We start from the raw sequence: 18,544 nt of genomic DNA on the forward strand, positions 1-18,544 counted from the left end.
AAGGATGGAACACCATCCCCCTCCCAAAGAGCAGAACCAGGCCTGTCTCCAGACCTCCCAATGCAATATAAAGAGGGGGAAGTGCCAGGACCCATCTCTGGGCCCCAAGTGAAGGAGGATCACAGGGTAGGGCCATCGTGCCCTCCTCGGCGGTGGTGGGCTCCACCTGAGCGCCATGTCTTGGAGGGGTGGGACAGCCACTGCACAACACCTCCCTGCCCACATAGAGTGGGCACTTAAGTCCCTGAGGTGATCATATACGGGAACTGTGTGATCCACGTGTGCCCGTGGTGAAAACCCCTTGCTCCCAGCAGGAGGGACTCCAGTGGACACCAGAAGCTAAAGCAGACTCCCCTGACTATTGGTACCAGTCAACTGGAACCTGCAGAATAATCACTGGCTGCGTCCCTAGAAGTGCAACCCATAGGGCCCCTCTTGAGGGAGCCCAAAGAAAGTTGGTGACCTGCGCCCCAGGAGTGGTAGTGAAGTCTCACCAGGTTTCGAGCTGCTACCCCCTTCAGGATGACCTCCAGTCAACAAAGTAACCGTGGACTGCTTTTGCCGCTGCCAACGCATGTCTGTTCCCAGACCGGTAACCTACAGCTTCTCGGACATCATCGACTCCAGAGCAGTTCCCCAGCATAGCAACTGACGTCAGCAGCAACCCCACTCCTGAGAATCTGCATCCTGATGGAGGCGACTTCAGAGGAGCAGCAAAGCATCTTTGGCACAACCAGTCCGCGTAATTGACAGCTGCAAGGCCACCTCTGCACCTGGACCCACCGGACATGGTGGCAAAGTTCCAGCTGTGGAATCCAGGTCCTGGGTTCCCAAGGGCCTCTACTTTCCAAGAGTAGAATGTGACTCCACCCCAAAGTATGCTTTTGTTAAGTGATGCATTTTGACAGCACCCGCGGATCCCGTCAACACTAAGGACAGCCAGAGCACCTCTGCACCCGGAGTCCCTTGGCAAGGTAACTAGAAGCTGACTGTTGAGACTTGGTCTAGGGACCGGCAAGACCTTAACTCAAAGTGGGTTCCACAGAGCTCACCCTATAAGTGACAGATTGCACACTGTGATTTTTCCCATTGACTTTAAGGGGAGTCGTTTGACCATTAAAGTTGTGTTGATGTCTAAATTAAGATAAAAATCTGCTTTATATTTCTAAATTGGTGTTGGATTTTTTTTAGTTGTGTCATTTACTTATCTTCCATGTAGGTCTTGTGCAATGCTTTACATGTGTTCCTCTAAGTAGCCTGACTACTCTTTGCCACACCACCAGGTCTGAGCTAAAGTTTACTAGTGTGAACCCGAGGTCCACTTCTGGGTAACGTGTTAGTATTACATGATAAGACTCCCTAGTCATACCTCATAATACTGCCACCTTGCTACATGGACTTATTGAGTCATTGGTACAAACAAGGTCGAATTGGCACAAAAAAGACAACAAAACTCATGCAACCATTAAATTGTGCCCCAAAAAAATTTAATTCTGCCTCAACAGTAAGTACCAGTGACAACCCTAGAAAGTGCTTACGTGATTCCACCACTAGTTGCTGTGAGGAATTGCACATCAGTGACATAGGAATCTTCTGTGCGCCTGGGCCAACTGCTCAGCCCCCTTGTTGCTTTTTATTTCATGAAGGTCAGGGCACAAGTTGGTTGTGCATGCAATTGGACAGCATCCACCCACTATTTTCACAGGGTGGATGCTGTCCACCCTGCCAAATGTTGGGCCATAGTAAAATATGATAATTCGTTTCACTGTAGCGAGACACTTTCAGCAGTGCCTGCACACACTTTTAGCAGCACCTGCACGTTGTGTGCTTTTGTTTGTTCTGAGCAGCAACATGCAGGACAGAAGCGAGCTTTTTTAATTTAAATTCCATTGGCCCGGGACAAAGGCTGAAATTAAGGGGTCGTCAGGCTTCCTTTTGTTTGATTATACTGCCTGGAAGCTGTTGCGGCCTCACACTTAGATACAATGGAGGAAACAAAGGCACCCTGCTTTTCACTTCACATGTACTTAAGAGGGGCATGGTTTTCACTTTGTTCATTCCTTGTATATAAGTAATAGGCATGCGTTGTAAGAATGTCTGATGTGTTGGTCTGTCCCAGTATTTATATAAATAACACTTTAAATACCACAATTTTCCTTTATTTCTTTTATAGCTCTATTCAGGGTGTACTGCAGGGTGTCCAAGCACTTTACATCATATATAAACATTATACATTGACATTAAATGATATGAGTGTGAATCAGTGTACAGGATGTGTTACATAATACAGTGAGGGGTACAAGGTGTAGGAGTTGCAGCATGTGTTTCATAGCTCACTGTGCTATATTAGAAGTATTGCAAGTTGTGCTCTGCAAGTTACAAAAGGATCTTTGTATTAAAAGCAGTAACCCACTTACCAATCTATAGGAAATAAAAAGTTGTCATCTGCATATTCCATGGTGTGCTTTACAGGAGACACATTAACCCTCAGTGCTGCTTTGATTCAAAACTCGGACTAGGCAATGCACAGATCCCTTCCCTAGCAAATGCATTACTCTCCATAGTTATCTTACCGTTATTATTATTATTCCCTCAGATTTACTGAGCACACAGAGATCTCTGCAGCAGGTGCCTTAACCTCTTACGATATTTTAAAATGCAGGTGTACAACCAGTCAAGCAGAACAGCTTTACTGCCACATTTATCCTTTCCGCTGATTTCTTTGTGGCAGAGCTTTGAAAAAATACGTGTGTAAATTGAGGTCCAGATTTTGTTTTGGGGTTGCGTACTTTTTTTGGCCCAACGCAATGCAAAAATCTCACTTGTTAAATCTCGCAGTGCACTCAAATGTAGTTGTGATAGAACTGCTAAACTTATAAGACCTGATGCCACTTTCAGTGGGGTCATGGGTGGTGATGTCATGCGCCATGATGTCACTTGCATACTGCCTAACTTGGTTAGTAGCCCACACTTGTGTTTTTTTAGGACCTGTGCCCTGACGTGTCCAGATGAAGGTTATGAGTTTGATAAGCCATGCGGCTCCGTATTTCCGAACATGTCGAAAACAAGAAAAAATGTTCCGATTTCCTGTACCATAATAGGCATTACAGTGCGTGTAGGGAGCTGTGTAGGGTTGGGAGGTTTGCAGAGGTTTATTCCTGCTGTCACGGGCCTCAGCTGCTGCCCTGTGCATTTGTGCTGTCATAGAGTAAACACTGTCAGGGAAAGGCGATATATTTAGCTGGCCCGGTAGCAGTGCCTAACTTTAGTACCGCTGGTAGTGGTGGGTGCTTCCTTTCCCAGAATGCCTCCCGCGCCCCTCCTGCATGCCAGCCCTGGGCAGATTGTCTGTCACAAAGTCTGCTGGAGCGCAGATCCTGCAGCAGGTCATGTTTCTGGGAGGCATCAAGAGCGACCGGCGAATCTGAAGGATTACTCGCTCCTTCACAAGGGCATAGGGCGGCCAGGCCCGAGATACCATGCTGCCAGCGAGATGTCACACCAGGAGAGTCAACGCAAACAGGGGACTTCCAGTACATCCCCGATAACACCACCAAAGAGCAAGAGGGAGCACGGGGCAGACTTGGAGTAGCGAAAAGCCACCCATGTTCCCGTTGGGAGCCTGCAACGGGTTTTGAGCCGCTTGATCCCCATCCGGGGTAACTTTCTGCGCACGTGGGCATTGCTGACAGCGCGTGTTGTTTCTACAAGATGATGATTAAGGAGGCCTCTCTGCGGAGGGATCCGGACTTACGAGGGGAGCTTGCTTTTCTTGCACGAGGTTGTGATTTTGTGCTCCCTTCGCGCTTCAAGAAAAGGATCAAGTCCTTCCAGCAGTCCCAGGTGAGTTTAGTTTCCTCAGTTCAGAGAGATAAGGGACATATTGTGCGTTCCTCACTCAGACCACTCCGCATGCCATGAGGGCAAGCTATTTGCAGCCAGATACCAACATGTTTAAATATAGCCCTGCAGAGAGACACGGGGATGTAGTGTCAGATGGAACCGAAAAAGTGAGATCCTGAAAATGTTATAGGATCAGTTTGATTCTTGATATGCCGTTCACATGTCCGTACTCCGTCAGCTTCTGATGGCGCCAAATCGAGCTGATCCGCTGTGCTGACAGACGCTAATTTCCACTGTGACCGTAGAAAATACACCCACTGTTCTGTGTGATGGTGAACTTGGGAAACTTACCACCTTGTGTTTTAATGCTTAGGCCACGGCAGTGTGTTTCTCAGTTCAACTCAGATACTCCACAAACGTGAGGTGCAATTTCGACCGTTTCTCTCGTTTCGTGAGCCCAGCCAAGTTACATCGCAGCGCAAGTAGGACTGTCCAAGTTGGCATCCTGCGGGCAGTTCCATTAAGAAAACGCATTCTCGCTGCTGCCCACATGGCAGTCAATCTACAGGCGAGGGCTGAGATTTCAGCTTGGCACAAGTAATCCATCCAGTTGATGTGTATTTGACACGTTGAAAAAATAATAAAAAAAATAACTAAATATTTGAGGCCTATATAGAAATGTCTCGAGATACATTCAGGAGTGGGACCCTGTAGTCAATGGATGGGTGAACCTATATGTTCTAGACAAGATATACAGCCATTCTTCCTGTACGTGGTACTCATGGTCAGTTAACTGAGTATTTCATATCCAGAGATCCTTCGAACATGGACGTCAGTTAGTAGTAGCTAGTGTAGCAGCTATTACCCGAGGCCTCTCCTGTAAGGTGCCTCTGGCACGGCGTTGATGTTCCTGGTTTCAAAGGCCGTGAAATTAGTGGCACAGAAGGAATGTGAATAAGGCTCGTAGAGCTCCCTTTACCTTCGTTAGTTCCAAGTCCTTGGCATTCCACTGGCACCCAGCAGCAAGGAGGATGCTGTTTGTGAGTCAGGGCCCTATCATGCAATCCATGGTCCGAGGATGCAAGATGTTACTTCTGCTACCCTTTGAATTTTGGTGAAGTCCATGGCTTCAAAATTGTAATTTTTACAAGAAAATTGACACTTGAAAATATGGTCAGTGATCTTGAATATGTTTCAGTTGAGGAACCTGCTAGTGTTCTTTTAGCAGCGAGTTGCCCTGTATATTTTATCCCTCATAAAGAACACTTTTTACATAGGCGGAAAGCTTGATTATTGCAGGCCCTTCACCAAACAGGAAGTCATTCAGGGCCAAAACATTGGTATCCTTACTTTTTACATGGACCTTCTCACAGCTGCTGATGCTGGCCCGTTAGAATGGCGAGGATCTGTCTGCAGTGCTCTAAATACACAGGTACTATCCAGTACTCTTCTTTCGTCTGGAACGTTTAATGCCAGCACTGCTCAGTACTGGTTCAATGCTTTCGATGGGAGAGCTCTGGACAAGTGGTACCTGCGCTTCCATAGTTCCATTTTATACACACTCTTTAATTCACTAGAAGCAAATATGTTATGTTTTGTGCATTTGTATAGATCTTTACTACCATTTTTGTGGTGCTTTTTCACTTATGTAGTTGGAGCGCACTTAACTGTTTCTGGGATGCCCACTGTCTGGAGTCAGAGTGGTCCTTTGACATTGTTTTGTTTTTAGTTATGTTCCCCACTGTGCAGAGGTGAGTCGTGGTTGGAAAGTGGCATAGCAGTTAATATAAACTAGTGTCTCGGTGATGGATTTAGGTCAACTTCTGGATTGTTTAGGTAGGCAGAAAGAAAATGTAGATATTTTGTTGACATGGCAAATGCGTATCCAGAATACAGCTTGAAGGCCTTTTGTGTGCACAGTAGTACCAACAGTTGTGTCCAACACATGCTGTGTATGAATGAATGAGAATTTGTAAAGAGCAGCTGTTACCCACGTAATGGTGTTCTGGCGCTGGATCTGGAGCGATAGAGAACCAGGAATTTGGACATTTAGGTAGTAGTTCCAAGTATGAAAATAACCTGCAGTGGATATCCTGTTCAGCTGACAAATGCTTACCCAGCTACATGGCTTGAAGCAATGTTTGGCAAGTGATGGTTCCAGGGAGTTTCATCCAGTGAGTACTGTTGTTGTAGTGCAAGTATGAATGTACTGTAACTGTCCACTTTGCACGCAGGGCGACGTACAGGGGACAGCGTCCTAGTGTTGCTTCCCTGCTAGAATGGTAGATGAGCACACTGGCCCCATCGTAGGTGGAGAGGGTTGGTCACCCCTCTTTTTATTGCCCTGGGAGTCAGGAGGGGAGGAGTAAGGGCAAGAGGTATCTTAAAGGGTCATCTCCAAGGGCTGGGCCTCTTTGGCCATAGGAGGTCAGGAGCATGACACAAAAGTAAAGCGTAGGGCAGCAACCCATTGTAAATGAATGAGCTGTAAATAACCTAAGGGCGTTGGGGCTGAAAACACCAACAGGACAGCTCTATGTTTCTCAGGATGGGTGTTTTCTGTTCATGGAACTCATCGTCGACACCTGGGTGACCCAGCCTGCGTAATCAATAAACTTGTGACATATTTTTTCCACAGAGTGTCCTTGTCATTTGTTGTGTTGCATGCATTGTGATGTTGTAATTTCAAGGTCCTCACATCCTCAAAGGGCTAAGATTGGCAATGCTTTGTGACGTGGATGTGCTGTTGGGATGAGGGACGCCTAGCCAAATAAACGGCTCAGAGCTGTATTGTGCTTCTGATAGGGATGTGTTCTCAAAACGTTATAACTGTTCTGCTGGGGCTGCACCTTTGGAAAGTTATATTTAGATGCTGCAATTTGCCGAGATCTTCTCCTTCTCACGGCTTTGTAAGGCTTTCCGCACAGATCTTTTCTATCTCTCGCATCCTTTATCACCTATCCGTACCCAACATGCAATGTCTTCATCTAAATACATTTATGAATGTTTGTGTAACAATATGGATTATCCATGTCACACGTGCACAAGGCGAGAGAAATGGACAAGAGCATTGCAGCTTGAGTCAACAGCCCACTTGATCCATATAAAGGTCACAGCACCTTGCCTTGCAAATCAGAGCGGGCCATTATTTGAATCAAATAATTAAACAGTACCCAACGAGAGAATTGGGTCTGGGGGAGGTTAAGATCCGCTGATGTTAGCAAAATCACAGGACACTCAGTAACCTAAGCGACCCCTGCTGACGTGTTGCGATAGTACAAGTTTTAATTCCAGCATGGTTGAATCTGTCCTTTATTCTTCTGCAGTTGATAATTGAAGTGAACGAACCGGTTACCAGTTATTTTCAGTATGACAAAAAAGGAAAGCATGTTGTAGGAAGTGCTAGAACAACGAATTTTCGATGTAAATTAAGGTTTTTTAGAACCACTCTTTTTTAGGCTGGGAACCAAAAGCAGCCTTTCAGAATGTGCTTATAGGGCATATGAGATATAAAAACGGGTCCGGTGCTATATTTTGTATTTTCTTTTTAAGGACAGAGTAGTGCCTCTGAAGATTTTCATCCTGAAGCTGTGGTGGCTAGCTGTTTCGCTTTGTTGTAGGATGGGTCTTGATCCTTTTATGCTTAGTTTTTGACAAATACAGGACAATTGGAGATGGGTGATTTCTTCATTGTTTTCCCTTCTACCTCAAAGCATCTCCCACAACAGTGTGCTGGTCTCTTGCTACATACGGTGTAGAACTTGGGTACACAACCTATTCGTACAAGCTCTGTGCTCAAATTCACATATTTGAAAGAAAGTGCCTGTCCAAAACACATTATGATACCAACTTCTAATATGACTTGTGCCTCTTTGCAAGCTCCAAAGTAATAAAGCATGTGGAATTTATGATTTTTATTTTGAAGAAGAAACACTCAAAATGGGAACTGAATGTGTCAATTAGCCTTTCTTATTGAACCAATTTGGGTATTCTAAACTGAGCATATAGTAAAGGAAGCTTGTGTCCATATGTGCTGTGACCTGGTACCCTCTCTGCATTTTCCTGTGGCCCACTTCACCTGCCTATAATTCATGTTCACTATTGCTATCCTTGTTGTTTTTTACAGTAGTGTGGTGGGAGATGAAACGGTGTAGTGACCAGGCAGTCTTGCATTCTTCTTATTGGAGTCAGCACACACTGATGAGGCAGTAAGGGGCAGTGTGCACTGCAGTGTCGCATAGGCTGTCATTATTCTAATGAGTCTACTGGATTTTGAGCGGCAGAATCACCTGCGGTGTGGGAGACTGAGTCTGACCCACTGCAGGACCTGTCATTTCAACCCGGGGTTTACTCCGGCCAAATAGCAGTGCCTCATTTCCACCCAAGGGCAGGGATGACTGGGCAGCCGAGCGCATGACATAATTGGTTTCTCAGGGAAGCCGTGGTTACTCAGGTCTCATCCGTTTCTCTCAGTTACCTTAGTCTCATATATAAATGACAAACAGAGGCAGTATATTTTTTAATAATGATTTTAATAAAACAACTGCATCTTATATAGCAAAGCATGAGCTGCAATAACCAGGACAACACAGCATGACAATATTAAAATGGTAACGAGGAGAGTGAAGCATAGAAATAATGCTATCATATTGTTGCTACGGTTGATAGACTAATTCCTACATAAGCTATCATAGAGCACAGCATATTAAGCTCTAATTCTGCCCTTCAGGTTCCCCTAGGAAGACATCATCCCCCATACCTGAGCAAAGGCCTGCAGTATGCATAAACATCTGCAGCGAAGCATTCGACAATCAGAATACAGCCGTGGTTCTCTGGCTGGAATCTCCCTCTAACATGTTAAGGGACAAAGAAGTGTTTTTATAATAAAACAGCTGATGTTCTGAGAAAATGTCCCTACGTAAGGATGTGCATTTTCTACGAATGTCAGAGACTAAACTTATACCACTTTCACCCACAATGTACCGTGCTGTAGACTTGGAAGAAACACAGAGTGAGCAAGAATGTCTTGTTTGAGAACATTGTGCTGGTTTAAGAAAACAAGTAGATAAACAGAAAATAAAACAAGACCGTAAAGGTGGCCATTGTAACATACAATAAAGCCAAATAAAATATATCTAGGTTAAAGTGCACAGCGGCTTGGGCTACTGTGTTAAAATAACGTGCACGGAGCTATAGCTAAAATGGCTACACTACAGCCGTTGTCCCAGATTCTGCTCAAAGCCCTACTTTAGTGAATTAAGGACTGTATTGTCATCACTCTGAATTTAGAAAGTTTCAGAAGATTTGATTTTTCTCACACAACTCCCACAGTTTCCCTCTTGCAATTGCAGCCGTTTGTTAGGCTAGTCGACAATCTTTTGTTTCTCCCTCCACAATTCAATCGACGAAAAACAGGAAGATGATGTGGGTGGACCGTGCATTTAATATTTTTTGCAGTCGGATGTATGACCTAGTGTCCATAGATAAAAATGAGGTACTGTGTGAGCTGTAATAGATAGCTTCGTTTTATTCTAACTCTTTCAGAATCGTGTTCAGATCACACCTCTGCCCTTTTGGCAGGTTTTATTTGCCATGGATAAATACTGGTATCAATGTTTGTACTCTGCATATGTGTAAAATAAGTCATATGCGTTTTATGGTCTGATTTTTCAAAGTACTTGGTGGAACAAAATAATTCATTAATATTTATTTGCTTCATGAGAAGTAAGACTCAGTTAAACTTTAAATTGATTTGATGTTAGGTGAAAGGGAGTTGTCAAAAAAAGAAGCCATCCATAGGGGCATTTCTAGTCTGTCATGTTCCATTTTATACAGTGCAGTCTGGCTACCACTGTCATCCGCTCTCACTTTCCAATGGGCAGAGTGACGTCCATGTCATGGGATTGCTGGCAGGCACACACAAGATGGAGAAGCAGAGATGTTGTTCCTATCTCGGTTCTCCAGAAGTAGCCATTTTCAGGATACACAACTTGTGCACAGAAGCCAGCCGCATAAAGCCTGAGATGGCAAGAGAAGAGGAGCAGACACATAGGTGAGGCTGGCATGATCCAGCACACATGGATAGGATAGTAAGGCGGAGAAGAGGAGGTTGAGTTTGCAGAAAGAGAGGAGTTAGAAATTGGGCACCGGGTTGAGGAGAGAAAACATTTTGGAGTCAGAGAAGGGATGTCCAAACACACACAAATGCGTATTGTGCAGCTAGCTTATACTAACGTTCATCTTAATTGGTCTTGATTTCATCCTTTACGTACATATCTGCAGCAGTTGTATGTCACTATGGCGAGACTGACGATATTGACCTGTGATAGTTACAAATCTGCTAAATCAGCCTGCCTCTTTATTGCAGGTAGCTAGGTATTTTCACACATACCTTCACCCACACTTACCTTTGGAGAGTACTATGTAGTGGTAGTTCAATGCAGTTTTAAAATAGTGTGGATTACTTTTCTAAACTGCAGACTGGCATTCAAATCACAGGCAAGCTACGAAATGTTCATTTTTTAATACTGTTGTCATTGGGATCTGTGTGTGCTGGGCTTGATGCACTTAATTACGCTTGGCCTAGAGAGTCAGGCTGGCATGTGCCATTGTAGAGCTCACAGTAAAGGAATTTTAGCTCCCAAGGTTCCGATTATGGTTGAGGTTAAATTCTTGCCACTTCCAAGTTGTACGGTAATTATCGCACCTACTCCTGTTTACCTTGATAAATTTTGCATGGTAAAACTTGGTGAAATATATCGATGGAAGAAAGGTCAGATTAAAGAGGCAAAATATGCAGATTCCAGTGTGAATATCAAATCCACCTGTTAGGCTTCATTTCTAGGGCTAAAACTCGAAGTAGGAGCTATTTATCACACACAGGAGGTATTTACCATACCCAACAAGGGTATTTACTGGGTGCGGTGAATGCCCATTTTGTCACTCGCTTAATCAGGTCCTAGGAGGAAACCATGCCTGCCTGCAATGAGAAAAAGCTGTGACAAGCAGTTGACGCGCCTGAAATAACAAGCATTTGTAATGCAGCGGGTCTCGTGTTTGCTCGCGTTAGAGCTATTAGCTTTGTAAACTCCTAACCGGACTTTTCATGCCACATAAACTAATAATGAAAAGTAAAACAGTTTCACATATGCGAGCCGATGGTCGCCATGAGTGTGAAGGAGACACAGAAAAGGAAACATAAGTTCGCTTGCGGTGAAACTTAACGGCAAAAGTGCAATTATCCACGTAACCAGCAAAAGTGCAGTTATCCATGTAACAGGGTCGATGTCATGCAAAGCACTCGACTTCTGCCCAGCGAGATCACGCTGTGCAGGAAATGAAAAGACAAAGTAGTCCAGAAACCAGTTGATGACACGGAGCTCGTATGTTTTCAGTAATTTACTGGTGCGCTCGAGGAGGGCTGAACACCGGAAAATGCATGTAGTATGCATACCTTTCACAAATGGAATCAATCGATTTATAAAAGGCAAGCCCATGAACTAATGAAAATAACAGGCGTGACATGGGGGTGGTTAGAAGCCCATAGAGAGATTACAACATGGTCCTGAGCGCTCAACCCTAAAAAAAGAAAGCTTGTGCTTTATGTACGTGATCAGTTCAGGCTGGTGCACGTGGACGAGTTACCTCAACTTTCATTTTTTTCATATTATAAACTTTAATTGAGAAAGCTTATGCAGTGCATTATTGGGTATCATTATAAAAATTGCCTCACTTTCCAAAGTCTAATGATGTTGTACCTTGTGCCCTGTATGTTCACTTAATTAGCTAAGCAATTAAACTGCATATTTATTGATATTGTTTTGTAAATTTTCACGTGTCTTTGATCCAGATGTATCATGCATTTTTGCATTTGCAAAAATGCATTTTGGTACTTATGAAGCCCAATTTGCGAGTCAGTAACTTGTTACCAAATTGTAAATTGGAATTGCGACTACAAACTGATTCGGTATTAGGAAGGGGCGTGTCAAGGGTGTCCCTTCCTGATACTGAATCGCAGTGGTATGTAGGAATGTTTTGTGACCAAAATGCAGTCACAAAACATTCACATTTTACCACCTACTTCAAGAAGGTGGTAATCCATTCGCAAATGGGAAGAGGTCCCCAGAGGACCCCTTCCTCCTTGTGAATGGTAGCGAAAACATTTTTAAAAGCAGGCAGTGGTCCCACGGATCACTGCCTGCTCTTAGAAAATGAAAAGAACACTTTTCATTTTTCTTTTTTAAGCATATCCCATTTTCATTTAAGGAAAACGGGCTGCATTAAAAAAAAAAATGCTTTATTTAAAAGCAATCACAGACATATTGGTCTGCTGAGCCCAGCAGGCCACCATCCCTGTGATTGTAGCAATTCACAATGGGTTGCAAATTGCGACCTACCTCATGAATATTAAGGAAGTAGGTCGATTTGCGAGCCATTGGGAATCGTTAAATGAAACTCCTGGAGTTTCATACATTCAAATAGTGATTGCCTAGTTGTGGTTCTCAAAAAATCACAATTAGGTAATCACTATTTGGAAAATTGATACATCTGGCCCCTTAGAGATCTTTTGAAAAGGCCATAAGAGATGGGTTTAGAAATAATTGGAACTTTTCTGACAGTGGAAATGTGAGATGGCAAGTCAGGCAAGGTTAGTAACTTGATAAAGTTTATTGACGCAGGCAATTCAGTATAGATTTTTGATACACCGGTTTGTGGTTTCTCGCAAAAAAAGATAACCGAGTTTAAAAAGTGTTTGGTCAGACAAGTGGGTATCTGCAGATCCCGACAAAGTATACCATTCTTGCTGTGTATTTGCCTGCATGCACATTTTAGGGTTTTTTCATGAATACTTTTTTAATAGGAATAGTACTTAATTTAGCATGACGTTGCATACTTACAAATTTAATTCACTAAGGCACAAATGCAAGTCATTGCCGATGCCTCTTCTATCACTTACGTGTGGAGTTTTCCACCAGTTGTTTAGGACTTTGCACATGTAGTCCCAGGTTTTAGGTGTGAGTGTGAGAGTTGCTAGAAAACTTGAAATATCTACTGCAAAGCAGGAGGAAAAGAAGAATTTGGGAGGGTCAGAATGAGGGACGTGCAGATACAAAAACACATCTACAAATAGGCAAGCCAGTTGTAATTGACTTGAGTTACACTCATATCTACCCCAGGAGTGGAAGCAAGACATGCTCCGCATATGACCACTCACAGATAGTTCTAGAAAGTGACACACAAATCAGTGAAGCATGAAATAACACTACCTGCACAAAGCTTCAAACATAAAAAAAAGTTGAAAACGGTCTTCTTAAATTAGCCGCTGCATACGTCTATATACAAAAGCATGAACAAAAAAAAAAAAAAATCGAGTTTTCACATACAAGTATACATTGTACAACTATAGTAGCAATACAAGAAAGAAAATGTAAAAAAAAAATAGTCACGTAACTTTAGTAATTGCAGACTCATTTTTTAATCACATTATATAAATGTAAGCGTAATAAATGCGCACATGTGGAGAAATAAATATATGCAAATTGTTCCTGAATTATAGAAAAGTGTGATCTAACATTATTTTAGAAACTCAAAGACACATTATCACACATTGCATATCCCAAACAAACATATCCACCATGGCACACAACACAATTATAGCGCTATAATATCTTGCAGCACAAGGGAAGATCGCAGATTACAGGTTGTGGCTTCTATTTATGTGCTTCCAGTAGTAATGTTTATTAATTTTGTATTTCCAATAGGTGATACCCGTTTTCCTATTCATTTCAATTTGACACTTATTCCTAGACATACTCATACAACAAGCCCGAATTCTCTGCCTAGATTTACTGGATTGCATTTAGGTGGAAATGTATGCCTAGTCAGACATGTAAATTTATGTGTATTATTTAAACCTAAGAGTATAAATTTGCAATCCTGGATAAGGTCCTTTTGTTTTTGTCTCAATGTATTGCTTTGTTTTCTGTTAAATGTAGTTTTCAATGATATGGTGTATCTTAGTTTAATATGAAGTAGAACTGTTTCTTTAGCTTTCTGCATTTAATTAGTAACTCCAAACTTAAAAGGGAGGAGCTGGATAAAGCAGTAGAGTTGTGTTGCTTCCATTTGGGGGAGGGAGTTAGGACACTATTGAGAGGCAATGTCAAAGTCAAGTCCTAGATAGCAGTATGACAGGCACTTTCTGGACAGTTATCGTCTTCTCTGGCAAACACAGTAATGACAGTGGGGTACATGGGACATTAAGATAAATTGTAAATAAAGTTCTTAGAGAGTTGTAAGCTTTATTTCTTAGCTGTTTTAGGAGTACCTTTTCGAAACATAGTTTCAACCTTTTAGTTTGTAGGATAAATGTTAAGGAGTTGAAGGATCCATTATATTTGCTCCTCAGTATTTGTTGTGAAACGTCTAAAGGATCTTCTTTTGCAACCCTATGTTGTGGAGTTTGCCTGGCTAGAGTGATGTCTGCAGCAAATGTCATTCGTCTATAGCGAGAGATAGTAGATTGACCCAATACATAGATTAGTCATCTACCGGTCAGTTAAGAGGATGTCCTTAGTTCAGGTCAAAGGAGCCATATTAGTGTCAGTGTTTTCGAAACTTGTTCAAGCCACCCCTTAAAGCTATGCAGGCCGGGCTATAACAAAATTCAGGGCTTAGAAAAACAGTCATAGGAAACAGTGAAAGAAGAAATTAATGCAAGTCTTGTACTTCCAACTTCTTTACTTGATTGTTCTGGTTTTCTCTTCTCAGGTTCAAAGCAGACAAGAAAAGAAGCCTGGCACTCCACCTCCAACACCAGTGATCCCTGTCCCTAGTCCTCGTCCAGCATCTCCTCCACCTTCTGTGAATCATGTCATTGTCAGTACTCCAATAGCTATAAACATTCCACGTTTCTACTTCCCAAAGGGCCTTCCAAACCCCTGCTCCACTGTGGATGAGTCCCTCTCCCGGGCTGAAGCTGCCTTCTCTGAAATGGAGGATGAAAAAGCAGACATCTATGAAATGGGGAAAATTGCAAAGGTAAGGCTTCGGTGAATGATCTATTGCCATGCGTGTTGCATTGGGTGAATGTGTAGGGTAGAATCTGAATAATAAAAAAGATTTCAATTTTTTGGGTCATTTTAAAATTTAAGAAGGAAAAGTGAACCTTTTATCTAAAATTGGTATACCAGTGGACATTTCACTGTATCCATCACAAGTGTCCTCCGTTGTTTTATGTGATGTCCGGTGTCATCTGGGTTATAATTATGTTGGGCGATATAATGTTCAACATATGGAAAAGAAAAATACCTTAAGGTACTTTCACTGTAAATAGCACATTTCTAATAATTGAACTGTACAGTATGTCACTGTTACTGTATTACGATCTTCACAGTCTAGACCTTTGGTCTTTGAATGATCAGGTGCAAGTGAATGCTCTATATGATTTGGCTCAACTCTGGTCGCTGAAAGGAATATGAATAATGAAAAGAAGCTTATATTTTTTTGTTATTATTTACACAGTTCTTTTGATCAGTTTTTATAATTGTATTGCAAACGTATTGGAGGCATTTAAGTTTAGCAATTCTTGGTGCTACCAGAGACATTTGACAGCATGCCTAGTTCTAAAACGAAATAAAAAATTATTAGAATACGATAACAAGCATTTTTAGTGCCAATTGGTCTGAATTTAAAGGGATGTTGTGAAGTAATGTGAAGCATTACATGTAGATCACATGTGAATGGATATGTATTTGTGTGGGAGAAGAACTTTGGAATAATATTAGTGAAACTTAAAAGGTGGTCAGGTGACAGTTGCATTGCGAAGCCAGACCTAAAAATCCATATAGGTTAGTGATTTACCTTCTTCCGTCTGTGCTGCTGCCAGAGAAAAACACCATAAGTTATCTAGTTATGTATGACACTTTAATTGTGTTGTAAATGAAGATGGCTCTCTTGCAAGCAGGAGGTCAGGCAGCCAGTCACTTAAGTTAAATATGTAGATGTATTAAGAAGTTTCTTAGATACAGATAAATAAGAAAATGCCCCACCAGGAGCACCATCCTCACAGCTCAGCGCACTCTTTTCAACTGACACTTCCAGCTCAGTCACCCATCAACATTCCATTACATCACACACTAGCTGAGCAGCAGGGAACTGAGAAACCATGGAGAGGATGCATTATAACAACATCAGGTTACAATACATCTCTTCCCCTCAGAAAACAAATGAAGATACAACAAGGTGTAAGATGGAAATTCCTACAATAAATAAGTTCTTTAAACATTCTTAACACATAAATCATCAAGCAAGAAAAATACTATTACTCTCCTAGATTTAACAAGATGGATAAATGCATGGCAGGACTAGGGATACACGCCCTCTACAGCACCCACTAATCCTTCACCTGTTAGGGAGCATTCACACTACATCAGGGTGTAACACACAACACCCATGTTACACTGCATAACACAGGCAAGACCAATGAAGCTTGTGGAGACACCTTTCATTCACCCCTTAGGAAGGGCTGTAGCAACATCTGGGTACAATACACAACACCTGACCTCAATTTCATAACTTATGCAGGCTAAAGGGGACTCCGCAGGACCAGGAGTACATAATCACTTCACTCCACATCAACACTCATTCCAACACACACCTTGTGAAAATAACAATGTGTGTCTTTCAACCCTCGCAGTGGGTCTCTTTCAACCCTCACTTATTCCAACATACAGGGCATCTTGTGAAAATAACAATGGGCCTCTTTCAACCCTTGCAATAGGTCTCTTTCAACCCTCACTCATCCCAACACACAGGGCATCTGGTGCAAATTAACAATGGGTGTCTTTCAACCCTCGCAATGGGTCTCTTTCAACCCTCACTCATTTCACCACACAGGGCATCTTGTGAAAATATCAGTGGGTGTCTTCCATTCCTACTCTCATCCAAACTCCTGCACACCCTATTAGAGCACACATGCACAACTAAACAATACAAAGCATTTGAGCTCTTGCATACCCAAATAAGAAAACAAGACAACTTTCTCCCCATCACTCCACACACACACACAAATAAATATTCCAGCAACAGACATTTAGCATATATAAAGAAAATACATTACAAATTATTCTCTCAAAAGTCAAGTCCTCAACCCCAGTGAGCGACCTCTCACACAAACACCTCGCCAACAACAAAGTCTTCTACTCTGGTGAGTGACTTTTCACCCCAAAATGCATGCAATGCACTGAGAGTAACTCGCAATACTACAAAGCACTGACATGAAACTCAATGAAAATCCAACTGCTTCTTTAACTAGACATTACTTTGCGTAAAAGAACCGCACTACAATTACTTTAAGGTTCTGCTGTTGTGCAACTTACTGTCCATTTTGTTGAAAGACTGTCCTCTAAACTGAGTAAGCCCACACTTCTTCCAACGCCCTGCATGCCAAACAATGCCATCGACATAGCTCACAACTAGTTCAAAGGTGTTGCCGGACGTGTTCTAATCTTCATGTCATAGGATGGCAGAAGCCGTCTTTATCTGATGACACACGCTTCTCACATTCCCTTTGTACTCGTGTGAGTACCAAACTTCCCTTAGCAACATACACAGCTTCAGTATAGGGGAACTCGTAGATGTTAAAGGAGCTCCACTACCAATAACCAATCTCTTTTCTTGAATGGTTTAGTCAGCCAATCAGAAATTCACTTCCACAGATGTAGTATGGAATGGTATCTCTTGGCCACACTATGAGTGCTACGCGTGCGTGCGTCTGCGCGCGACCCATAAGACCCTAATTACTGCTTCACGTGCAATGGAACCCTTCTTGTCTCGGTACCTGGATCGCCGTGCACGAGCCCTCACGTTCACTTTCACTAACGGTACGGCTCTCGAGCTACCATTGTCAAAACCCTGCTGCCTCACCGCAAAGCCAAAAAGCCAAACAATTCACATAACAGTCCACAAAGTCACTGTTTGCTGCCAAACTTCTTTAAGTTGTATTCTGGACTGCACATGGGCCTCAAGTTCATGCTGTGTTCCCACCACGCTTCTGAGGAATGTTGGTCGGATGAAACCCGTTGCTCTCAAGCATTTCTCGTTGTCGATCCTCTTAGTGCAACAGTGAACATACAGAGATCTGCAGTCAATTCCTTAGGCTTACCATCTTTGATTTGATTGTCCATAGGCTATCTGTTGGAAAAGACACTGGTGGGACACAGAAGCTTCTTTAACTTTTCTTTGCTGATCTGTTTTTCTCTTTGTTTCTTCAGTTTCTCTTAAAAGTAGGTATGCTTTGTCTTCAATATACCTTCTCTTCTTTGTTTTCCTCAGTGTCTCCCTCACACGTACGTTTGCTTTCAAGTCGTCACCAATGTTGTAAATGAAGAAGGCTCTCTTGCAAGGAGGCAGTCAGGTAGCCAGTCATGTAGGTTAAAGATGTAGATTTATTATGAAGAAGTCTCTTAGGTTACAGTTAAATAGGTAAATACCCCACCAGGAGCAGCATACTCACTTCTCTGCCCTCTCTCCAAGGGACACTCTTCCAGCTCAGGCACTAATCAACATTCCATTATATCACACACTCTGAGTAGCAGGGAACTGAGAAACTATGGAGAAGATGCATTATAACAACATCATGTTACAACAGATTGCATTACAGTGTCATGCATGTGCTCTGAAAGTCAAGGACTGGTGAGCT

At 42.6% G+C, this 18,544-nt stretch overlaps 1 protein-coding gene across 8 annotated transcripts in view; it reads left to right on the plus strand.

Annotated features, from left to right (window-relative positions):
* Window positions 1–18,544, plus strand: part of PPP2R3A (protein phosphatase 2 regulatory subunit B''alpha) — a 1,031,009-nt gene that overhangs the window by 791,006 nt on the left and 221,459 nt on the right. For 7 of the 8 annotated variants that reach the window (XM_069213531.1, XM_069213530.1, XM_069213529.1 and 4 more), the window contains one exon: window positions 14,614–14,883. In XM_069213531.1, the coding sequence (XP_069069632.1) occupies window positions 14,614–14,883 (270 nt within the window). Of the gene's footprint in view, window positions 1–3,346; window positions 3,844–14,613; window positions 14,884–18,544 lie in introns of those variants that run through there. The other variant, XM_069213536.1, reaches the window with a different exon arrangement.

Source organism: Pleurodeles waltl, chromosome 11, assembly GCF_031143425.1.
Source record: "Pleurodeles waltl isolate 20211129_DDA chromosome 11, aPleWal1.hap1.20221129, whole genome shotgun sequence".
NCBI lineage: Eukaryota > Metazoa > Chordata > Amphibia > Caudata > Salamandridae > Pleurodeles > Pleurodeles waltl.